Source organism: Schistocerca gregaria, chromosome 2, assembly GCF_023897955.1.
Source record: "Schistocerca gregaria isolate iqSchGreg1 chromosome 2, iqSchGreg1.2, whole genome shotgun sequence".
Classification (NCBI taxonomy): Eukaryota; Metazoa; Arthropoda; class Insecta; order Orthoptera; family Acrididae; genus Schistocerca; species Schistocerca gregaria.
Window position 1 is genome coordinate 181,111,277 of NC_064921.1, and position 26,364 is coordinate 181,137,640.

General features: G+C 37.6%; 1 protein-coding gene across 2 annotated transcripts in view; it reads right to left on the reverse strand.

Annotated features, from left to right (window-relative positions):
- Positions 1 to 4,391: 4,391 nt before the first annotated feature.
- Positions 4,392 to 26,364, reverse strand: part of LOC126336641 (uncharacterized) — a 184,822-nt gene continuing 162,849 nt past the window's right edge. For both annotated transcript variants that reach the window (XM_050000562.1, XM_050000564.1), the window contains exons 13-16: positions 25,970 to 26,116; positions 25,607 to 25,761; positions 15,079 to 15,307; positions 4,392 to 5,330 (exon numbers count right to left, since the gene is read on the reverse strand). In XM_050000562.1, the coding sequence (XP_049856519.1) occupies positions 5,188 to 5,330; positions 15,079 to 15,307; positions 25,607 to 25,761; positions 25,970 to 26,116 (674 nt within the window). In that variant the 3' untranslated portion in view covers positions 4,392 to 5,187. The remainder of the gene's footprint in view (positions 5,331 to 15,078; positions 15,308 to 25,606; positions 25,762 to 25,969; positions 26,117 to 26,364) is intronic.

Sequence of the window (26,364 nt, forward strand, 5' to 3'; positions counted from 1 at the left end):
AGTATCGCATGGGTTCTGAGACTATCCTCATTTCATACAGGTGGTAGCTGGAGATGCTGAAGACTTCTGGCCTTGCATGTGGACTGCAAGCAGAGCCCACAATTTACAGCATTGTTCCAGAGTTGACCAGGGTCCTTAGGTTTGGAACTGAGTTGGAGGGTCTCAACCAAAGGTTTCATCAACTCTATGATGATCTTTCTTGGAGATATCTGGATCTGCATTATCAAGTGGGAAATTGTAGGACTAGCCTTGATAGGTCAGGTGTGCACTATACAAATGAAGCAGTTACTTGGGTATCAGAACACTTACGGAGTGCACATGGGGCTTTCTTAAACAAGGTGGTGGTTTGAGGTACTTTGATGAACACTTGCTAGTTGATACACAAGCTCTGAAACCAGACGACATTCAGAATAAGGACGCTTTGGTTGTCAAAATTTTATCCGTATGCATAACAAAGTTCCCAAATCTACTGCTCTTCCGGGGAGTGAGAGCTAGCTGAAATCCAAAGTACAAAGCTCTGAGATATTTAGTGAGTCATGGAACTTAAATTGGTAAGACCAATTAGATGCCATAGCAAGGGGCTATGTTCATTCCATTTGAAAATAAATTTTCACTATTGAGTTTGAAACTAAGTGTGACAAAGTTATTTAGTCACATACAACAAGTCTAGGTGAAACCAAGTTAATTGTTAGACGTTTTTACCAGCCACCTGATTGGTCAGTAGTGCACAAATAGTAAGTCGCACAATACTAGTAGAAGGTTACTTCAACCTACCAAGTATAGACTGGGACATCCATGGATTCACTGCTGGCAGTAAATACAGTCTTGCGAAGAACTTTTAAACACACTTTCAAAACAATCTTGAGCAGTTAGGTTGGCAGCCCATATCCAATGAGAATATATTAGTCCTTGTAGCTACAAATAGGCCAGACATTGTCGATGGCATCAATATAGTGACAGGGATTAGCTATTATGATGTCATAATAGCGACTATGGTTGTGAAAGTTAAAGATGGAAAAATCCACTATGATTTAACAACAAAATTCAGAAAATGCTGAGGAAGGAAAGGCTGTTGCATTCTCTGTACAAAAGAATACACAAATGACAACAGGCAAAGGTTAGTAGAGATTCGTGCACCTATGAAAAGACCTATGTGAGAAGCATACAACAACTACCACCATAATACCTCAGCAAAAGCTCTAGCCTTCACTCGTTGACCATTCAGATGTGGCAGTAGAAAATAGCAAAATTAAAGCCAAAGTTTTAAATTTAACTTTTAAGAAATTGTTGATGCAGGAGAATTGTACAAACCTACTGTTGTCTGACAATCACACACAGTCCTGTACGGGCAGTTTAGTAATAAGCATACCTGGAGTAGAGAAAGAACTGAAAGAGTTGAAAGTAAGTCATCAGATCTAGATGGAATACCAATTCAATTTTGCAAAGAGTACTCTATAACATTGTCTCTTTATTTAGCTTGCATTTATCATGAATCTCTCACTCAGCATAAGTCCCACTGGCTGGAAAAGAGAACAAGTGACTTCTTTATATAACAAGGGTAAAAAAACAGACCCGCAAAATTACAGACCAGTGTCATTAACAATGGTTTGCTGCAAAATTATTGAACATTTTCTGAATTTGAACATAATAAATTTCTTAGAACCAGAAAGATTATGCAAAATTCGGCTTGCCCTTTTCTCACATGGTATACTATGAACTATGGTTGAAGGGCAACAGATAGATTCTGTACTTTTAGATTTCAGAAAAACATTTGACATTGTGCCCCACTGCAGACTGTTAATGGCATGTGAGTGGCTCAAGGACTTCTTAAATAATAGAACCCATTGATATGTCCTCAATGGCAAGTTTTCATCAAAGATGAGGGTATCATCAGGAGTGTCCCAGGGCAATGTGATGAGGGTGCTATATTTTCTGTACACATAAAACATCTGGCAGACATGATGGGCAGCAATCTGCATGTGTTTAGTAATGATGCTGTGGTGTGCAGGAAGGTGTCATCATTGAGTGACTGTAGGAATATACAAGATGACTCAGACAAAATTTCTAGTTGGTATGATGAATGGCTGCTGGTTCTAAGTGTAGAAAAGTTTAAGTAAATGCAGATGAGTAGGAAAAACAATCCCATCCTTTTCGGATACAGCTTTAATAGTGTCCTGTCACATTGTTTAAATATCTGGGTGTCATGTTGCTAAGTGCTATAAAACGGAATGAGTGTGTGAGGATTGTGGTAGGGAGGATGAATGGTCAAGTTTGGTTTATTGGGAGAATTTTATAAAAGAGTGATTTGCATGTAAAGGAGATAGCATGTAGGACACTGGTGAGACCTATTCTTGAGTACCGTACTGCTCAAGTGCTTGGGCTCAGCATCAGGTCGGATTAAAGTAAGACATCAAAGCAATTCAGAGCTCGGCTGCTACTTTTGTTACTGGTATATACGAACAACACCTAAGTATTATGGAGATGCTTCAGGAACCCCAATGGGAATCTCTTGATGGAAGGTGATGTTCTTTTCAAGGAATGCTATTGAGAAAATTTAGAGAACTGTCATTTGAAGCTGACTGCAGAATGATTCTACTGTTGCCAACACACATTTCACGTAAAGATCCCAAAGATAAGATCTGATTAATTAGGGCTCATATGGATGTATATAGATAGTCATTTTTTCCACACTCTATTTGCAAATGGAACATGAAAGGAAATGACTAGCAGAGTTGCAGGGTACTAGGTGTGCAGGGTACCCTCTAGTATGCACCATACAGTGGCTTGTGAAGTATACAAGTAGATGTACTTGTAGTTATGTGTAGTATCTTTGACTGATTACTATAAAAATTATGAGAAAAATAGAATGCAATTTTTTACAGTCCAGTCTTGTCCTGATTAAATGAAGCTGCAAGTTTAACAGGGAAGTATTTCAATAATTCACTTCATGAATTTGGTTGTGGCTCATGCATTGGTGATTGAAATATGAGCACAGTTAAGATGATTTAAATAAAAAGACAGGTTATTCTAAATTCAATACTTCAGACCCAAAGCTCTATGCCACAAATATTATCTGTTTCTTCTAACGTGAATGATTGCAAGTCTCCCAAAGCTCTGTCGATCTATGAGTCTAACACTAGATCCTCTATATCTTCCAAATTGACATCCATTCGACAGTCAATGTTGTTATACAAACTACTTGTATAGCTAATCACTGATACATGAAGAATCTCCCTCACTGGGAAAAGGTTTAAAGTTAATCCAAGACAATGTCTAATAGTCTGGATCCCCTCTCCGCATTTACATTAGTCATTTGAAATCAGAACATAAGTGGACTTAAACTTTATTAACTCTCACATCAGTGTTCTGTATCTACCAATGTTCTGTATCTAAACTGGATGTCAAACTGCACTTTCCCCATGTGGTGGCCAAAGATCTCATACTTGCTGGTCACCACGTTGTGGTCAAGCTCCCTTTACACAAGCAACTTTCTTGTCTCAACCAACTCCATGTGGCAAGTGAGTCTACTGCATCACATCTGGCATCTTATTCCTATACTGAGCTTCTCTTGTCATGATAGCTTGTTTCCCTTTATACGTCAGCACCAAAGTTGCTTGTGTTGTGAGAGCCATCCTGCAGCTTGACACATGAACAGTGAAAGTGAGATTATGAGGGACAATGCTCCTACCTTCCACACTGTTGTGATATCTTCCTAGTTCTCAGTTGATAGATATGGGACACTTATGAGAAAATAATATATTTGCTATGGCACCTGCCTGTCATCCTATATAATCAGCAATACTGTTCAAAGCAACCGCTCCTTTGCTAAATGTAAAATAGTCCTCTTGATGGTATATATATATATATATATATATATATATATATATATATATATATATATATATATATATATATATATATATATATATATATATATATATATGAATTGAGGGCAGTGTTGTCACTAAAATAATGCCAGGAATGCAGGTATTTCTCATTGCCATTGTTACATTTTACCTTTATGGCAATTTTGGTGGAGATAGTGCTGTGACAGGAGAGGTTATTTTTCACATTATTGTCCTAGGGAGAAGATTCCCGTTGATGTTTACGAAAGAAGGAAATACAAGAGAAAGAACAATTTACATTCCTCTCATTGTCATTGTTTTGGCTGCTTGTAAATAGGAAATCTAAGTGACATGTAACATCACTAACAATAAAGTTTTTATTTCATTACTGACAATGAAATGTGAAATTCTTAAAATGTAGAAGGAAAGGAAAGGAAGAGGAGAGGGTGGGTTACAGTTCTTGAACCTAACTGTATTACTATTCTGTTTTCCAGATAAATATCATCAATTATGGAGACTTATGGCAGGTGGACAATAATGTCTTGGTTGAAGTCAAGAACATAGAGTTTATTAAAATATTAATGACAAAACAAGCATTAATTACACACAAGTAACATATATTACAGCAATTTAAGTTTACATAATAATTACTTACACCAAACACTAACTTATAACTAAGGCAGGAATTACGTTTCTCTATTTTTAACATAACTGACATATTTTCGCCAGTAAAAGGAGAATGTTTAGGGTCAACAAATATTTTTCTCTCTCTTCTCTTTCTCAGATGTTCAGAAATGCTGCTTGAATTATTAGATGATGCAAGGGTTGGTAACACATTTCTAAAGATGAGGGAGGAGGGTGGAATGGGGGTTGAAGTTGTTGTATTCCTGACTACCAAATTTGCTTAAAATATTCATAAATTATGTCACGTCACATGTCACACCTTCTATTACAAAGATGATTCTGTGTATTAAACACCTTCATAATCAAATTAAATTCCACCTCTGTGAAACAAAGTGCTATTTGCCTCACAGATAAACTCACAAAAAATTCTATATTGCATGTTTAAGAGTGTATACAAACACACACTCTCTCTCTCTCTCTCTCTCTCTCTCTCTCTCTCTCTCTCTCTCTCACACACACACACACACACACACACACACACACACACACACACACACACACACACACACACTGATACACTGTCAGCTTATGTTTGCATAACACTACTTGCTACTAAACAGTTACTGTTCTTCAGTATAAACAGTTTATTGAACAGTTGGACTTGGCCATTTTCATATGGCCTCGAGTTTCTTGGAAACCAATCGCCACACTTTCAGTTTTATCTGTTGAGTATGGAACGTAACAACACCAGGAACACAACAGTAATTAACATCTTATTACCCAGTATTTGCGAGACACCACAAGTTAGTCCCTGATGGCTGATCTTCATCTGGATATCAGTAACATCTACACACCCTTTTACTGCAAAATAAAACATAAGAAAGTCCAAAGATTAGTAAATACAGAAATTATGCATGAAGGTTCTCACAGGACAAAACAGATGGCCCTTATGTGTAAAATTTTTGAAAAGGTTTTGAGTAGTTTTAAAAAGCTGGTTGTTTTAGCACAGTATGGGGTAACTGGAAAAAATATATACATTTTGACAGTAAATCTTCACAGATAGTTGAAAATGAATTCCTTTTCAGCTTTCTCATAATACATTAATGCTGTATAGATACTGTATATCAAAAGGAGATTTCACTTGAGGAAACTGTAAAATTACAATAACAGGCTGGTATTCAAGTTAAGAAGGTGAAACTCTAGAATTTCCAATAGATAAAATAAAAGTAGATAAAAATTTACTGTAGTGTTTGGAACTGACAGCTCCTTCATCAGGAAGAAAAGAGAGACAGGTTTAGGATGGTTAGGAAGAAGGGGCATATCACTCTGATGCCAAGAAGTGAAGACCCTACCTAATATGTCTTATAAGGTTATTAAAGGCTCTTTGGGTGTGGCACTGTGAACAAGAGAGCCTAGAATTGCTTTCTGTCTGCATTTCTGTATTGTTTTGTGTAGAGTCTCCATAAGTGTCTAAGTTCATCTGGGTCTTGGATGGTAACATGAATATGCAGAGCATCACAATCAATAAAAAAAATGGGCTTTCCAAACTGTTATAGACACGGAGAGATGGAATATTGTAAAACACACAGATAAAGTTCTCCTGCACTTATACATTACATTTTTACTTTGTACACAATGACATATCTTAAGCCTTTGTCTGTGCTGATTTTATTTCTTGTTGAGCAGTTTTAATGCTAGTCACATCTACAGATATATGTATGAAAAATCACTCAAAGCTGCTCATAAATATGCTCTTGCACTGCTTTTGCAAGCATTTACCAGCAAGGCTGAGTTACATATAATACAATTACAAAAAAAGAAAAAAACTGTCCTATTAAACTTGTCTCTAACTGTAAATCCTTCTGAAATAATTAAAACGAAATGTTTTCCAGAAAAATGTAGTGATACTTGCTTCGCAAGGTGGATGTAAAACCCAGGAATGAAAAGTAATCATTTTCACCTCATTATAATGACAGGGTAAAATTCAAAGATTTACTTTCTTTATAGATCAGTTGGCACACAAAAACTATGTAACAAAGAAAATTATAAAAAAAGTTTACCAAAGTAGGATATGGCAGGTCCATTACAACACAACAGGGAGATAACTATGAAATTACCACTATTTCGTAAAAAATAATATCCAAAAAAGAGACCTCAGTGGTATAAAGCCTGGAAAAATTAAGCTTTACATTATATAACAGAGTCAATGTAGGTAAAGAGAATGACACAGAAACAAAATAGGAACGTTTACATACAACTGGAATCATCATAACATTTTAAAAATTGAGTTTTTATGTCAAGGCAAGTCAGATTTTTCACAATTCTTTCAGTTCTATTATAGTTTTAGCATGAAATGAGAAACTAAATGAATTCAGTAAATGATGATACTAATAATAAAGTCATTGAACTCAGAACTTAGATCCAATTTGTAATGTCAAATATCATTCTGCTGGATTAGCTCCTTTACAAACACATGTCATTCTCCGTGTGACAAAATGCACTTGTGGATCAATGTACAGTTGATACGAAGGTTGACTTAAAAAGTAATGCCTCCACCTTCGTAACTCTTCAACAGTTGGCAGCATTGGTATGCGGCAGGTACTGGCTTGTTCCGTAGCCTCTTCTCTACAGCTTTATTTGGCAGGAAGCCTTAGCATTGAATGGTTGTGTTGTTACAGTGTAAAGTATGGAATCCTGTGCAGACGGCCGGTCAATTCAATTTAAGTCATGTGCAGTCACTGAATTCTTGAGAGCAGAAGGTGTCACCCCAAAGGAGATTCATCAGAGAATGACAGCAGTTTATGACAATTGTGTTGATGTGAGTACTGTGCATTGTTGGGGAGTAAGTTTAAAGATGCTGAGGCAGGAACATCTGACCTGCATCACACACAAAGAGTTTGACGTCCTGTGACAGCAACAACCAAGTTTCACAAGCAAAATGTTGACAGATTGATTCAGGATGATTGTCATATCACTCAGACAGAAATTGCAAGCACTACTAGCATTTCACAAGAACCTGTGGGTCACATTATTGATTTGTTTGGCATCTGTGCATGATGGGTACCCTAGATGCTGACTCCTGAAATGCCAGGAACTCCTCTCGTGTTACGAGAATAAAGGTGGCACCTTTCTCCAATCAATTTTGACAGGAGACGAAACATGGGTACACCGGAGAAATGTCAGTCTATAGAATATCTACACAAAGACTTGCCCCAGAAAAAGAAATTCATGACACAGCTCTCAGCTGGAAAAACGATGGCCACAGTGTTCTGGAAAGCAGATGCTATTATCCACATTCCAAAAATGAGATTTTCACTCTGCAGCAGAGTGTGCACTGATATAAAACTTCCTGGCAGATTAAAACTGTGGAAGAAGAGCTTCTGGAAAGTTTGGGAGGCAGGAGATGAGGTACCGGCAGAATTGAAGCTTTGAGGTCAGGTCTTGAGTCATGCTCAGGTATCTCAGATGGTAGAGCACTTGCCCGCAAAAGGCAAAGGTCCCAAATTTGAGTCTCAGTCCAGCACACAGTTTTAATCTGCCAGGAAGTTCCGTTATCCATGTTGATTTCCTTGATCATGGAACAACAATAAATTCAGAGCATTACATCTCTGAAACGATGGCTAACAAGGGTCGAAAAAGAAAAAGAAAATGTTTTCCTGCAGCATGACAATGCCAAACGACACACTTCACGTGCCACCATAGCAGAACTTCAGAGACTGAATCTCACCACTGTACAGCATAGTCCATGCAGTCCACATTTAGCACAGCCTGACTTCCATCTGTTCCTGATAATGAAAGATGATATGCAGGGACATCATTATGCTTCTGATGAAGATGTTGAGAGAACTGTGAGGCTGTGGTTGTGGAAACAGAGTGTCAACTTCTTCCATTATGGCTTCAGAAAACTTGTTCATAGTTGGCAGAAATGTATCCAACTGGCTGGTGATTATGTGGAAAAGTGAATATTGGTAATTGAAGATCACATTCTAAGGATTATTTCTGCATTTGATTTATTAAAATATTCCCATCCAAACCTAATTAATGAAGGTGTAGGCATTACTTTTCATTCAACCCTCATATAATGAGAAGATATGTTAGTCTAACCCCAACAATAACTAATATGTGAGAATATGCCTATTCATAGCAAGTTGCTAAATCTAAATTTCATGAGAAGGTACAAAAAGTAATTGGAATTTCTTTGTAGAAAGCATATACTTTATTGTTTTTCAAATACAGCGTCAATCTCCTTCAAAAGACTCTCCATGAACTTTAATTCACTTGTCCAAACATTCATTTCAGTGTTGGAAGCACCTTCTTCACACAGTGTTTTACATCTTTGACATTGGCAAAATGCTTCCCATTCTATTCCTTTTCTTCCTCAGAAACAGGAAGAAGTCCAAGTGTGCTAAATTTGTCAAATAGATTGCGTGGGTCAAGGTAGTCATCTTCGTTGGGGCCAAAAACTGGCAAACACTGAGAGTCGTGCACAGGAGAATTGTCGTGATGCAGGAGCCACTCATTGGAATTCCACAAATCCTGACGTTTTCACATCAATCTTCTGAGCAGATTTGTCATAACCTCCAAACAGAATTTCTGGTTTACTGTCTGGTATTGAGAAAGAATCCCTCTGATGTAAAAAAAAAAAAAAAAAAAAAAAAAAAAAGGATCAGCATTGTCTTCACATTCAGTTTCACCTGCTGAGCTCATTTTTGGATGAGATGAGGCTGTTGACTTCCACTGAGTTGACTGTTGTTTACATTCTGGATCATACCCATAGCACCATGACACACCTATGATGATTTTGTTGAAAAAAATTGTATCATCTTTGAACCCTTCCTTCATTTCATGACAGGCTTGAAAGTGACAATCCCTTTGGCCACTGATAAGAAGTCTAGACAAAAACTCTGCTGGCACTCTTTGTATCCCCAAATCAGTGGTCAAAATGCGCTGAACTGAGCTCCAGGATGGCCTCGACAAGCCCTTGAGTTGGTCGATTGTCCTGCGTCAATCTTCATTGGCCAGGTCATAGATTTTGTCACTGTTGTCCTTACTTTGATCAGAAGGAGATTGATCTCCAATGGCCATTTCTCCCTTTCTACATGGAGAAAACCATTTGTACACATTAATTTTACTAAGAGCACATTCTTTGTAAGCTGTTTGCATCATCACAACAGTTTCCACCAATTTCTTGGCGAATAGAAAACAAAATTTCAAAGGTGCCTCTTGATTGTAACAAGTGTACCCATTTTCTCATGTTGAGCCTGCACTGTACTGAACTGTGATTGAAACCACACTAGTTGCTGATGGGTGATGCCACCCAGTGGTATGACTCAGGAGAGGTCCTACAACAACCCTCTGGTGGTGCAACCTGATACTACAAGTACTTGATGTGAAACATTATGATTCTGGTTATTTCTGGGTCCCCCCTCATACATAGATATAAACAGTAATGAAACCATGTGTATGACATTACTGTCTGGGAGGTCTCGATGGGTAGTTTTTTTCCATCTAAGTGGTTAGGAGTTTCTTCCTCCACATGACACAGTGGCATCTTTCCTTTGTCATGTGAGATTTGTATCATGAGTGTGTATGTGGAGTGTCAATGTATTCTGTGGTGGTGAGAGAGGAAAAACCAGTAACAAAACATAGCCTACACCTCTCATATAGCACCAACGATGGAACTGCCAAACTTAATGTCCACCTCCAATGTACAAACCTCCACTGACAGTAATAAATGCCCTCATTCAATGAGACCTTCAGAAAGATTTAAAATTTGATCCAGAAATTAGTTGACATAAATAGTCAAGTAAGTCTTCAAATTAACCAATTAATCAAAATTTTGTTCAACTACAGCTAACTCATTCAGAATTTCTATGACAGGTCCATGCACTCTGATAAAGACACAATTCCATTTGAAATATTTCACAGTTTCTTACTGTTCATAATGGACCTATTTGAAAGTAAAAATGTTAAAAATCCCCCCCCATGAACCATGGACCTTGCCGTTGGTGGGGAGGCTTGCGTGTCTCAGAGATATAGAGGGGTATCTGTTGAGAAGCCACACAAATCTGTGGTTCCTGAAGAGGGGCAGCAGCCTTTTCAGTAGTTGCAGGGGCAACAGCCTGAATGATTGACTAATCTGGCCTTGTAACACTAACCAAAATGGCCTTGCTGGTACTGTGAACGGCTGAAAGCAATGGGAAACTACAGCCGTAATTTTTCCTGAGGGCATGCAGCTTTACTGTATGGTTAGATGATGATGGTGTTCTCTTGGGTAAAATATTCTGGAGGTAAAATAGCCCCCCATTCAGATCTCCGGGTGGGAACTACACAAGAGGATGTCGCTATCAAGAAAAAAAAAAAACTGGCATTTTACGGATTAGAGAATGGAATGTCAGATCCCTTAATCTGGCATGTAAGTTAGAAAATTTATAAAGGGAAATGGATAGGTTAAAGTTAGATGTAGTGGGAATTAGTGAAGTTCAGAGGCAACAGGAACAAGACTTCTGGCCAGGTGAATACAGGGTTATAAATACAAAATCAAATAGTGGTAATGCTCGAGTAGGCTTAATAATGAATAAAAAAAAATGAGTGTGGGTAAGCTACTACAAACTTCATAGTGAACACATTATTGTGGCCAAGATAGACACAATTCCCATGCCTACCACAGTAGTACAAGTTTATATGCTAACTAGCTCTGCAGATGATGAAGAAACTGAAGAAATGTATGATGAGATAAAAGGAATTATTCAGATCGTGAATGGAGACAAAAATTTTATAGTCATGGGTGACTGGAATTCAATAGTAGGTAAAGGAAAAGAAGGGAACATAGTAGGTGAATATGGATTGGAGGCTCCCTGGTAGAATTTTGCACATAGCATAACTTAATCATATCTAACACTTGGTTCAAGAATCATGAAGGAAGGTTGTATACATGGAAGAAGCCTGGAGATACTGACAGGTTTCAGATAGATTATATAATGATAAGACAGAGATTAGGGACCAGGTTTTAAACTGTAACACATTTCCAGGGGCAGATGTGGACTCTGACCACAATCTATTGGTTATGAACTGTAGATTAAAACAGAAGAAACTGCAAAAAGGTGGGAATTTAAGGAGATGGGACCTGGATTAACTGACTAAACCAGAGGTTGTACACAGTTTCAGGGAGAGCATAAGGGAACAATTGACAAGAATGGGGGAAAGAAATACAGTAGAAGAAGAATGGGTAGCATCGAGGGATGAAGTAGTGAAGGCAGCAGTGGATCAAGTAGGTATAAAGATGAGGGCTAGTAGAAATCCTTGGGTAACAGAAGAAATATTTTATTTAATTGATGAAAGGAGAAAATATAAAAATGCAGTAAATGAAGCAGTCAAAAACGAATACAAACGTCTCAAAAGTGATATTGACAGGAAGTGCAAAACGGCTAAGCAGGGATGGCTATGAGGACAAATGTAAGGATGTAGGGGCATATCTCACTAGGGGTAAGATAGATAATGCCTACAGGGAAATTGATGAGACCTTTGGAGAAAAGAGAACCACTTGTATGAATATCAAGAGCTCAGATGGAAACCCAGTTCTAAGCAAAGAAGGGAAAGCAGAAAGGTTGAAGAAGTATATACAGGGTCTATACAAGGGTGATGTACTTGAGGACAATATTATGGAAATGGAAGAGGAGTTAGATGAAGATGAAATTGGAGATATTGCGGTGTGGCACTTTTTTTTCCTTTCCTTTTTTTTCTGACCTGCCAGTATCCAGCAATGTTTATTTGTCTAGCTAAAAGCTATAGTAGAAAATACTAGACCACTACTGTCCATTGCAGGTCACAACATACATAGAATTGTCTGGTAAATGGGGTGTGGCGAGCTACTGAAATAAAAGTTTTAACTAGACAATGTAAATTTTCATGTGTATTTTTACGATAAAGATCACAGTTAATACTGCCAAGTCCATACTAAGTGGCAACCAATGTGAAGTTCACACACACACCACAATCACACACGTAGCCAGTTTATGGTATTTACACCCGTTACCAAAGTTAATAGAGTTCACTAGACCGTTTAGTTATGAAAATGCTCGCTCAAATGTTGTGCACTCTGCTCTACATGTAATACCTGTTCCAGTCTCAGATCGCACAACATGCCACACGGTTTTAACTAACAGTCAAAAGCAACAATCTTAATATTCCTCCTAAATTCCTCATGACTTCCACTATACCGTTCACTTAAATACACTTTGTACTACTTCGCAAGCTCGTAATTAGCATTTTTTCATGATTTTACAGTACTTTCATTGGAGCTGCTTTCAGTGAGATGTTCCGACCCTCAGCCCCGACTCTCCTAGATCACACCAAAGGCCTTGTTCCCAGAATAGATTGGCGCGAGCCTGCATTTTTCTGATTGGTTGATATCACAAACAGCAAATCAGGTTGCAATATTATCCCGCACTAACCTATGCTTTACTTCAATGACCAATCATAGTAAAGCATTTCATTCTATGGCAATTGCTAAATAAATAAATTTAGAAAAGTATCAAATATAAAATTGCTTCTTCTGAAATTACCGATTAATCTGTGTTCTACTCATGACATAAACTGACTGCACATTTAATTATAGTAAATCCCCTGTATAGTTTAACTGGTACTTCATGAATAAACAAAACAATTTTCATTTGCTTCTGTTCTTCTTCGCTCATACAACACTCACACTACTAATTACTACACATATAAAACAATTATAATTATGCAAATACATTAAATATTAATCAAACATAACTTTACAACATTGTTTTGACTACGACTGCTAGCACTGTCCGTCAACTGCTGACCTCTACGTATAACTACGTGCAGCTCTGTAACTCAGGTCCATGTCAGCTGGTGACATCTGTCAATGACTCATGCCTATAACGATATTGTCCTAACAACTGACAGAAGCGATGCGAAGATGCAACGCCTCAATATGATACTGCATGAAGAGTTTGACAGAGCATTGAAAGACCTAAGTCGAAACAAGGACCCAAGAGTAGACATAATTCCATTAGAACTATTGACAGCCTTGGGAGAGCCAGTCATGACAAAACTCTACCATCTGATGAGCAAGATGTATGAGACTGGCAGGATACCCTCAGACTTCAAGAAGAATATAATAATTCTAATCCCAAAGAAAGCAGGTGTTGACGGATGTGAAAATTACCAAACTATCAGTTTAATAAGTCACAACTGCAAAATAATAACACCAATTCTTTACAGATGAATGGAAAAACTGGTAGAAGCCAACCTCAGGGAAGATCTGTTTGGATTCCGTAGAAATATTGGAACACTTGAGGCTGTACTGACCCTATGACTTACCTTAGAAGAAAGATTAAGGAAAGGCAAACCTATGTTTCTAGCATTTGTAGACTTAGAGATAACTTTTGACAATGTTGACTGGAATACTCTCTTTCAAATTATGAAGGCGGCAGGGGTAAAATACCGGGGGCAAAAGGCTATTTACAATTTGTACAGAAACCAGATGGCAGTTATAAGAGCCGAGGGGCATGAAAGGGAAGCAGTGGTTGGGAAAGGAGTGAGACAGGGTTGTAGTCTCTCCCCAATGTTATTCAATCTTTATATTGAGCAAGCAGTAAAGGAAACAAAAGAAAAATTCAGAGTAGGTATTAAAATCCATGGAGAAAAAATAAAAAATCTGAGGTTCACTGATGACATTGTAATTCTGTCAGAGACAGCAAAGGAATTGGAAGAGCAGTTGAATGGTATGGACACTGTCTTGAAAGGAGGATATAAGATGAACATCAACAAAAGCAAAATGAGGATAATGGAATGTAGTCGAATTAAGTCAGATGATGCTGAGGGAATTAGATTAGGAAATGAGATGCTTAAAGTAGTAAAGGAGTTTTGCTATTTGGGGAGCAAAATAACTGATGATGGTCAAAGTAGAGAGGATATAAAATGTAGACTGACAATGGCAAGGAAAGCGTTTCTGAAGAAGAGAAACTTGTTAACATCAAGTATATATTTAAGTGTCAGGAAGTCATTTCTGAAAGTATTTGTATGGAGTGTGGCCATGTAAGGAAGTTAAATATGGGCAATAAATTGTTTGGACAAGAAGAGAATAGAAGCTTTTGAAATGTGGTGCTACAGAATAATGCTGAAGATTAGATGGGTAGATCACATAACTAATGAAGGAGGTATTGAATAGAATTGGGGAGAAGAGAAATTTGTAGTACAACTTGATGAGAAGAAGGGATCGGTTGGTAGGACATGTTCGGAGGCATCAAGGGATCACCAGTTTAGTATTGGAGGGCAGCATGGAGGGTAAAAATCATAGAGGGAGACCAAGAGATGAATACACCAAGCAGATTCAGAATGCTGTAGGTTGCAGTAGGTACTGGGAGATGAAGAAGCTTGCACAGGATAGAGTAGCATGGAGAGCTGCATGAAACCAGTCTCTGGACTGAAGACCTCAACAGCAACAACAACAACATGTTAAAAATAATTTTCAGTATTCAAAATGGGTCTACTGTGAAGAAGGAACCTATGTCTTCCCCACATAAAAGTAAAGCTGAAAGCACAAAATAGTATAATTTATTATGTCATGTTTATAGCTCACCTGTACATTCACTACCAGTTGATTGTTGCCCCAAAACTGCAATATATAATGGAGGGCAATACAGTATTTTTTCATATCCATTGCACGGTGATGAAAGAGAAATTTCCTTATCTCCACCTTGGCCTGTTATGCATGTTACATCATTACCATTTGTTTGTGTATTATTCATTGGAAACTCAATCCTTCTTGAATAGCACACCTCAACTGTGCCATATTGAATATTTTGCACCTTAAGAAACAGAGGGAAAGAACTCAAGATTATATTTTTTAAACTGCCTTTTCATTTACAGTTTGAGATTCATAGAGTGAGTCAGAAAGAGTACAGTTATGAAATAACAGTATGAAGTACAGTTAATAGTACAAAATTAATTAACATATAAATGATAAAATATAAATACTTGAGAAAAAATGTAAAATTACAAGAAACCAGAATGGCTGGCCATTACAAACTTTCAGGAGGCAAAACACAAACTACTTCTAGTAGACACATAACCCAGCTGTTGTAATTGTAGGTTAATTCCTCTTGGAGGAAAGGGCTATAAGTCTGGAAGTATGGTACACGATCCATATTGAAAGGAAGCCATCTGTTATGAGGAAATGGAGAAAATATGGAGGCAATTTGAATTACCTACCCTTTCTTTCTAACTTTCCCCAATCTATTCTCTTTCCTTCCTACAGAGAACTGCTACGTAAATTAACATTGTAGTGTCCAGTTGTGTGAAAGATGTCAGTAATAAATCCTGACAACTGCAAGCTACATGGTGTGATCCGCTTCCCACTCACAAAAGGAATAACATCTACCAGATTTTTTCATGAATCAAAACAGTTTACGATAGACATGTTATAAACAGAATCAGTGTGTTTACATGGTGGTTAGGGAGGTTAGTGAAGGCAGAAAAAATATTCATGACAAACAGAGGAGTGGAAGATCTTCCATTTTGACTGATGAATTGGTACCAAAAAAAATGAGGAAACTGTTTGTGAAGGCCCCACTGACAGTGGATGAAATTTCTGCAATGTTTCCACAATTCACCAGAACTCTCTAAAAAAAAAAAGGCACTCACAGAAACTCAGGGGTACTGAAAACTGTGTGCAAGAAGGGTCCCATAACAGCTGACAGAGCAGTACTAGAATAATCAGGTAAGTAGCACCCATGTGGTTCTTGAGTGACTTGAATTGGAAGGTGAGGATTTTATGAGCTCTGTCATGACTATAGATGAAACACTGGTGACTCATTAAGTGCCTGAGAGAAAAAGACAGTCATCACAGAGGCTGATGAGGGCAGTGTGCTTGTTGTACAACAGTGCTCATGCTCACACAGCCTTGGCCAGCAAGGTGCTCTTGGACTCATTTGGTTGGAATATTTTGAACCACTCTCCACATTTCCCTGACTTGGTGCCTTCAGATCTTTCCACTGCCCTGAAAGCACAAGTGGGGGGAATTAAATTTTCAACAGTTGAGTAGGTGCAGAAAGAGGTTCTGAAAGGGGGGAGGGGGGGAGAGGGGGGGGGGAGGAGCCGGTGAGAAAGTTCTTTCAGGACAGCATAAAGAATCTTGTCCCATGGCTCACCACAAGCAATGAATACGATGGCAGTTATGTGGAGAAATGATCAGCAAGTATATAAACAATATCCTGTAATTTTTTTTCAAATACACTTTTTCTAAAATAATGTAAAACATCTATTATACTTACTTTCTGAATATGTCTCATATTATCATGGTGTCACCACTCCCAAAGGAATTTTAAATCTACAGCCAGCTTCCTCACGGGAGAGATAAATGTACCCCTACTGTTTGCATCTGGTGTAACTGCATGTTCAAATGTAATAATGTTTCTCAAAGTGTTTGCTCACTGTGTATCTGCAGTGAGATGTGGGAACCAGACCGTCATTTTACTTCAGAATTTACTTCAGAAGATGTGGAAAACTGCCTAAAAACCAGGCTGATAGCACATTAGAATCAGTGAGGCACATTTGTGAGAGAGATTCGATCTGATATCGGTGTGTGAGGAAGGAGCAAATGGTTAGGTAATAGTTAAATATTACTTCATATAATATACAGCTGTACTTCTTTATTTTTATTACGTAACAGTAAAAAGGTAAAATTAAAGAAGCATAGCTGTCTATTTACAATGTAGTTTTTAGCCTTTATCAAAGCTGTCTAGCACCATCTACACAAAATAGTTACATAATAGATTTTTCTGCATTTAAATGTGTTTAGAATACTTGTATTTAGCCTCTTGAAGGTAAGTAATTATCAGCCCTTCAGCCAACCTGTAATTCCAAAATATAAATAGGCCTACTGATATACAGCTAACATTTACAAACAGACTGTCACAACAGAAAACATAACATAACTTACTAAAAGATTTCAAAGAAAAAAGACTATATCACTAAAATATCTAAGATGTAATGTGACATTGGTAAACCTAAGTTTGTGTAATACCAAAAGAAACAAAAGATAAAAATCATTTACTAATATGCCACTAATAAAAATTTATTTCATCAAAAATTGCTTTCTTGTCAAGCATTTAAGCAAATTATGGGGATTCTCTATCATATGTGGCATCAAATAATATATTTCTTCTTAGCTCTGTAGAGGACAAAAAGAAAGGAAAAAATAATCTGGAAAAGGACGATATGATGCACAAGGGTATATTTCATTTTCCGTAACTATTCATTAACGTGATGTGTCTTCATTTAGTTAGTTTTCAGCACAATCATGACTGGTACTGGTATCCAGGTATTTTGTGAATGTTAGTGTGGACTTTATAATTCAAATATTGTAGAAATATATTATTTTCTCTTAGTCTCTTCTACATAAAGATCGAGTGTGAAACTATGCCTTCCACATTGTTCTTAAATATTGAAGTACTTCTGCTTTGTTTGAGCTTGAAGTAATAACAGATTCTATGAAATTTGGGAAGTTATTATTAAACTTATCAGTTATAATGTAAATAATTTAGGGGTAAAGGTAAAAACTCACAGCATAACAGACAAATTGAGTCGTCAGCACATAAATGTGACTGAAAACATTGCTAGCTTCTGGACAACCCTGAGTTACAGGACACCCACACACCAACATATTAGTTGTTTTGGGTGGAGTGAGTGAGGGAGGAAAGGAGGCAATGAGTGAGAGGGAGAGATGGAGAAGGGTGGCTGGTGTTTCAGAGGAGTCCAGCACATACATGCGATAGAAATGCAACAAACAGACACCGGCACCAGTGAGTTTGTGCCGCTCATGACTGCAATGTTGTGGCAGAGTGGACTGGGTGGGTGACAGAGCAGAGGAAGGGGAGACTATGAAGAGCGTGTGGATGGGACGTGAGTGAAGTTAGGATCATAGGGCAGGACAACTTCCATCCACATAGTTTAGAACAGTTGGTGTTAGAGGAAAGGATGCAGAAGGCATAGGTTATGAAGCAATCACTGAAATCAAGAATATTGTGTTCAGCAACAGTTCCACAAATGGGTGATCAACTCTGCTCTTGGTCTTGTTTTGGCTGTGGCCATTCATTAGGATGAGCAATTGGTTGGCGATCGTGCCCACATAAAGTGGTGTGCAAACGTTGCGGCAGAGCTGGTATATGACATATATTCAAAGACATACCATTGTGAACCAGGGGAGGATAATTGCCCCCTCCTCCAAGTTGTTAAATTAATTATGATCCTTGAAAACTGAACTCATACTTCACAAATGAGTAATCATAAATATACTCAGAGCCATACGTCATGAAGTTCAAAAACTGTTTTGTCATTTGTTGTAATTATCCTTGAAACTGAAAGTGCCAGATGGCTCTGGATTCCAAGAGTTTCTAATAGTATAGTCACTTCAGTTTGCTGCATACTTTTATATACTGCCAGCAATGTGAAATACAACCAAAAATGTCAATATAGAAAATATTCATGTCTTTTTCAATGTTTCCTGCCTGACAGGAAAATAGCATTTATAGATCTCATATTGCTTATAATCTGTCAGGTAAGTATGATTAATTAGATTTCTGGTGTACACCTGCAGAAACTCTGTTTCCTCATCTAAATTTAAACTGCATGCCTTTCACCAAAATATTAGATGAAATAGAATTTCTGCAGTTACATGACTAAAATCTAATTGATCATTCACTGTGCAATGAAAATATGAAGAAGCACATCTTCGCTACAGTGAAGAGCTCGTTGGTGGTCACGCCCACATAAAATACTGTGCAAAAATTGCAGCAGAGCTGATATGTGACATAAATTCAAGGACATACCCAGTGTGAACCAGGGAATGGCAACTGCCCTCTTCCCCCAACTTGATAAAATAATTAAGATCCTTGCAAATTGAACTTAAACTTTGCAAATGATTAATGATAAATGTTTTATTTTATTTTTTTATTTTAATTTACACATTAAGTTCTGTGTGACCAATTGAGAAGCAAATTTCCACATTCATGGAACGTATCAGTACGTGAAATTAGAACATAAAAGTAGTAACAGATAAAAATAAAATGTTTATGAACCCAAAAAAAGTCAAGCCATAAGTTTAAGTAAATGCAATCAACAATACAACAAGAATCAGCTTAAGTTTTCAAGGAACTCCTTGGCAGAATAGAAGGAGTCACATAGAGGGAAATTCTTCAGTTTCGATTTGAAAGCACATAGATTACTGCTAAGATTTTTTAAGTTTAGTGGTAGCTTATTGAAAAATGGATGCAGCAGTATACTGCACACCTTTCTGCACAAGAGTTAAGGAAGTCTGATCCAAATGCAGATTTGATTTCTGCTGAGTATTAACTGAGTGAAAGCTGCTTATTCTTGGAAATAAGCTAATATTGTTAACACGGAATTACGGTATGGAATCTATATATATTGAGCAGCCATTGTCAAAATACACAGACTCATAAACAGGGGTCGACAAGACATTCATGAACTTGCACCACTTATTGCCCAAACTGCCCATTTCTGAGCCAAAAATATCCTTTTCGAATGGGAAATAATACCCCAAAATATAATACCATATGAAATAATCAAATGAAAATAAGCAAAGTAGACTAATTTTTGTGTAGAATGATCACTCACTTCTGATACTGCTTGAGTAGTAAAAATGGCAGCATTAAGTCTTTGAACAACATCCTGAACTTGGGCTTTCCATGACAGTTTACTATCTATCTGAACAGCTAGAAATTTGAAATGTTCAGTTTCACTAATCATACGCCCATTCTGTGAAACTAAAAAGTCAGGTTTTTTGAATTGTGTGTTATAAACTGTAAAAACTGAGTCTTACTATGATTTAGCATCAGTTTATTTTCTACAGGCCATGAACTTAGGTCATTCGAAACTGGGTCAGTGTTGCACACAACATCTTTTACTACCAAGCTAGTGTCGTCAGCAAACAGAATTATTTTAGAGTTACCCATAATACTAGAGGGCATGTCATTTATATAAATAAAGAACAGGAGTGGCCCCAAAACTGATCCCTCGGGCACCCCAAACTTGACCATACCCCACTCAGACCGCACATCACAGCCATTCTCAACCTTGTAAATAATGATTTTTTTTTTTTTTTTTCTGTCTGTTGCTAAAGTAAGAGGTGAACCAATTGTGAGCAACTCCCCATATTCCGCCAAGGTCCTACTTCTAGAGCAATATTTTGTGATCAACACAAACAAACACCTTAGTTAAATCAAAAAATATGCCTATCATTCGAAACCCTTTGTTTAACCCATCCATTACCTCACAGAGAAAAGAGAAGCTAGCATTTTCAGTTGTTAAATGACTTCTAAAGCTGAACTGTACATTTGATAGCAAATCGTGTGGTATTAAATGATCAATTATCCTTACACACACAGCCTTTTCAATTACTTGAGCAAATACTGATGGCATAGAAATAGGCCTAAAATTGTCTACAGTATCCTTTTCTCCCTTTTTATTCAGCAGCTTTACTACTGAGTACTTTAATCGTTTAGGAAACTGACCATTCCTAAAGGAAAAAATTACAAATATGGCTAAATACTGTAGTGCTTTGAGAATTTCTGCATAAATTCTAGAACCACTCATCCTTTTACTGTCTTGAACACATGATATTTTAAAAATAAGTGTAAGAGAATGTACATACTGCGTGACACATGTTTGTGTGTGCAGGCTGGAAAGAAGTCATGAGCACAAGGTAGACGCGACAGACGAATGGTATCAACAAGTGTTTGCTGCTCGTGCCACAGAAGTTGTATTGGAAGAACAAGGAGTGTTTATGTATCTTAAGATGTTTTATGGTGTTGACTATTGTAATGAGAAAAAAGAATAATTGAAAAATTGTTAATTATAATTAATGTGTTGGACTTGCTAGAAGCAAGACATGTTAATAAATTATGTGGTTGTAAAGACTATGCTATTGTAAATGTATTTAATCAAGTCTAATGCTAGATGAATTGGTTGACTTGCAAACATTCAAATATTTATGTGAGAAGTGGTGAATTCGTTCTTTGTGGAAGTTGAAATATACCAAGACTAAACTAAAAGTATTCTGCGAGTATCCGCTTATTTCATGGAGAGAGAGAGAGAGAGAGAGAGAGAGTTATAACTCCTGTTAACCAGCAGTATCTTTTGGAGAAGAAGTTTTTTTGGAGATTGTTGTAGCTGGCTATCCAGAGAAGAAGATCGGTTGTGCATACCACGTAAGTCAACTGATGTGAGAGATGTGTGAATTTTGCAGGCAAAACAATTTTGCATCACACTCCAGGCTGTCTAGTGTTAGAACACAGGGCTAACATGTGCAACACAGTACTTTAATATTCTGCTAGGCACTCCATCTATCCATGAGAGTCCTTAGTCTTCAGTGATTTAATTATTGATTCAATGTCCCCCTTGTCTGTATCACAGAGGAGTATTTCAGACATAATATCAGAAAGGCATTTGCCAAGAAAGTTGTATGATTCCCTGTAGAAACTAAATTCTTTTAAATTCACCAGCAATGCTCAGAAAAGATTGTTAAATATTGTACATATATCTGATTTATCAATAACAGAAATATTTTTACTACGAACTGACTTTATATCATCGACCTTGAGCTGCTGAACAGACACTTCCTTCACAATTGACCATATGATTTTAATTTTATCCTGTGAAGTATCTATTCTATTTGCATACCACATACGCCTTCCTAATATCATTTTTAAGCACCTAACAGTACTGTTTGTAATGGGCTGCTGTAGCTTGAAAGTGACTACTTCTAATATTTTTATATAATTCCCACTTCGTTCAACATGATATCCTTATCCCACTAATCAGCCACCCAGGCTGCCTATTACTGCTAGAATCATATTTAAAATGTTCTAATGGAAAGCAACTCTCAAAGAGCATGAGAAATGTGTTAAGAAAATCATTATATTTATCACCTATGTTATTGGCACTATAAACAGCCTGCCACTCTTGTTCTTTGACAAGGTTTAAAAAACTCTCTATTGCTGTTGGATTAACTTTCCATTTATTTATTTTATTTATCTACTTCTTTTTGAATTCCAAGGATCCTTGATGTGAGTGTATGGATAGAATGTAGAACGTGTCGGATTATCACATTAATAGCTATATGTAAATGGTCATGAGACTTACAATCTAAATCATATGTAAACAGATAAATGAGGTTCAAGTATTCAAATAACAACATAGATTATACACTCCTGGAAATTGAAATAAGAACACCATGAATTCATTGTCCCAGGAAGGGGAAACTTTATTGACACATTCCTGGTGTCAGATACATCACATGATCACACTGACAGAACCACTGGCACATAGACACAGGCAACAGAGCATGCACAATGTCGGCACTAGTACAGTGTATATCCACCTTTTGCAGCAATGCAGAATGCTACACCTTCTAGAGCACGTTGGGTGGCACGGGATACATGCGGACGTGCATTGTCCTGTTGGAACAGCAAGTTCCCTTGCCGGTCTAGGAATGGTAGAATGATGGGTTCGATGACGGTTTGGATGTACCGTGCACTATTCAGTGTCCCCTCGAAGATTACCAGAGGTGTACGGCCAGTGTAGGAGATCGCTCCCCACACCATGATGCCGGGTGTTGGCCCTGTGTGCCTCAGTCGTATGCAGTCCTGATTGTGGCGCTCACCTGCACAGCGCCAAACACACATACGACCATCATTGGCACCAAGGCAGAAGCGACTCTCATCGCTGAAGATGACACGTCTCCATTCGTCCCTCCATTCACGCCTGTCGCGACACCACTGGAGGCGGGCTGCACGATGTTGGGGTGTGAGCGGAAGACGGCCTAACGGTGTGCGGGACCGTAGCCCAGCTTCATGGAGACGGTTGCGAATGGTCCTCGCCGATACCCCAGGAGTAACAGTGTCCCTAATTTGCTGGGAAGTGGCGGTGCGGTCCCCTACGGCACTGTGTAGGATCCTATGGTCTTGGCGTGCATCCGTGCGTCGCTGCGGTCCGGTCCCAGGTCGACGGGCACGTGCACCTTCTGCCGACCACTGGCGACAACATCGATGTACTGTGGAGACCTCATGCCCCATGTGTTGAGCAATTCGGCGGTACGTCCACCCGGCCTCCCGCATGCCCACTATACGCCCTCGCTCAAAGTCCGTCAACTGCACATACGGTTCATGTCCACGCTGTCGCGGCATGCTACCAGTGTTAAAGACTGCGATGGAGCTCCGTATGCCACGGCAAACTGGCTGACACTGACGGCGGCGATGCACAAATGCTGCGCAGCTAGCGCCATTCGACGGCCAACACCGCTGTTCCTGGTGTGTCCGCTGTGCCGTGCTTGTGATCATTGCTTGCACAGCCCTCTCGCAGTGTCCGGAGGAAGTATGGTGGGTCTGACACACCGGTGTCAATGTGTTCTTTTTTCCATTTCCAGGAGTGTATTAGTAATAATGGTTAAATAAAGGATATGGCTAACAATCTAATTCATATAAGATGGACTGTCAACAATTGATGTACAGCCTTACCCAGTCAGAATAGGAAGAAATATTCGAAAGATAAAGTTTTGGCTGTTTTTTGAATTTAGTCTTATCCCTAATGAATAATTTAACATGAATTGGAAATTCATTGCGTACTTTCATGCTTGTATAATGTACTCCTTTCTGCATCTTGCAGGGATTTGTTCATTTTTGGGAAGACCGTGTTTACTTCTTGTATCATGATCATGGTATTCTGTGCATTGTATGATTATTTTTCACAAAGTACATTAGTGAAAAAATGTATTGGCATGGCTTGGTGAGGATACACAGTTGTTGGAATAAATTTCTGCGAGAGCATCTAGGTTACACTCTTTCCATCCACCACTATCTACTCCATAAACTGAGTTGCCATCCCATAGCTCAGATACTACATATGTTACTGTATAAATTCATTAATTGTTGTCTGATCCATTATCTGTTATATGCATTACCACCCTTAATATTTATAAAGCTGTTTGCTGAGAATCTTATGGTGTTTTCTTCCTAATATCCCAGTACCAGTGTCTGTGTTCTCTCTTGTGAGTGATTATGTATAATGGCTGGGGGAGGCCATTTCTAAGTGTAAAAATTTTGTATTTTTATTTGTCTTCCCTAATTTTCTGGAAACGCCCTAAATGTTTCCAATGGGAATCTATAAATCCTAATTCTTATAAATCTGCTAACAGGCAACAGTATTTTGCATATATATGCTTTTATGTAGTTGCTTGAGCTATGATAAGACAGATAGTTTCTGATTCATAATCATCTGCAGTAAAACTTAGAATTCATCAAGGTGAAGTAAATAAATATCCAGTGGTTATAAGCAATTTGTATATATAAGTAATTAAAATACTAGTTTTCTTGGCCTTACTGGACTGTCCACCAGTTGACATTCTACAACGACATCTATACTCTAAAACCAAAGTGAAGTGCATAGCAAAAGGTAACATGGAATCCACATTCAACATCAGTTTATTTTCTTGTTAATGTTATGAGTAGTTACTTGGCTTCTTGTGTGTCATTAATACATCTAGCACATGGAAAGTGTTTATTCAAGTTTCTCCTAACAGTAACTTAAAATCTGCCACCCTGTACAGTGTCTCTTACTGTGTACTATTGTCCAGAGCCTGACAAACCTAAGTTTCTTAACAAGGTGTTACTCAACTGGGACATGATATAAGTGTAATCAGAATAAATGGCTCCAGGAAGCGAGAGAAGAAAACATGATTGGTGAATGAGTGTGAAGCAGCTGTTGAGTCTAGCAGAAAAATGCAGATCTGACAGACAACTAAGAAATAAAAGAAATCAAAAATATGTGGGACAATGAGAACAATAACTGCCAAATAATAAGAAATGCCTGGAGAACCAAGTGGAATGAAAAGTTGGGAAATACCAATGGTGCACTAAAAAAAAAAAAAAAAAAAAAAAAAAATACAAAAAAATACGAGCATTCCTCAATTAGACAATTTTTTTTCACTTGTGGTCTTTTTTTTATAACAGTTAATAGAGCAATACTTATTTAAAGAAACAAGTATTAAAATTACATTACTTAAAGAAACAAATACTAAAATTACAAATTACCTTTATACGGACTGAACTTGCACCAAAAAGATATTTCGAGTTTACTTTGTAATAGCTGATATAACCTAGCTGCACATAATCAACAAACTCTGCAGATGAGTATGACTGTGTATTTTTATTATAGCTGCAGATGGAATTTGTAATCCTCTTGTGCACTAAAAGGAAAGAAATATAATCAATATTAAACATATAATGCAATCAAAGTCAGAGGGTAAAATCTTATTAAGTTCACTGTTTCTTCAGTTTCTAAGTTCTAATAAGGAATTCATGACCAAGAACTAAGAAATAACATACTTGGGAAAGAAGGTGTTAACACAGATCAGCAGTAAAAGATCATGAGGTACAAATTGACTGGTAATTTACCTTTCTTTAAGCTTGTATCAAGAGCACTGAGATCAAGTTTTTCAGTTCTGGTAGTTGGCATCGTATAAGTAATTACATCTTCTTGTGACACAACAAGTGACTGAACACGGTCTGCCCCACTTGTTACCATGTACCGAAATGCAATATCTGAAGAAACAGAAAACAAACATAAATGCTCTATACTTGTCATTCAGGAAGATAAAGTAAATCAGTGAAACAGTTTCATACTTCCATAATGTTCTAAAATACAACATAAAAGTCATAACAAAAAAGAATATTATAAAAATATTTTTTTTTCTTTAATGGAGAATCTGGTTGTTTTAAATGCTCTGTAGTGAATTTCCTGAGTGACTCTACCTTTTCGTAGCAGTGGCTCTCTAATACAAATCACTGGA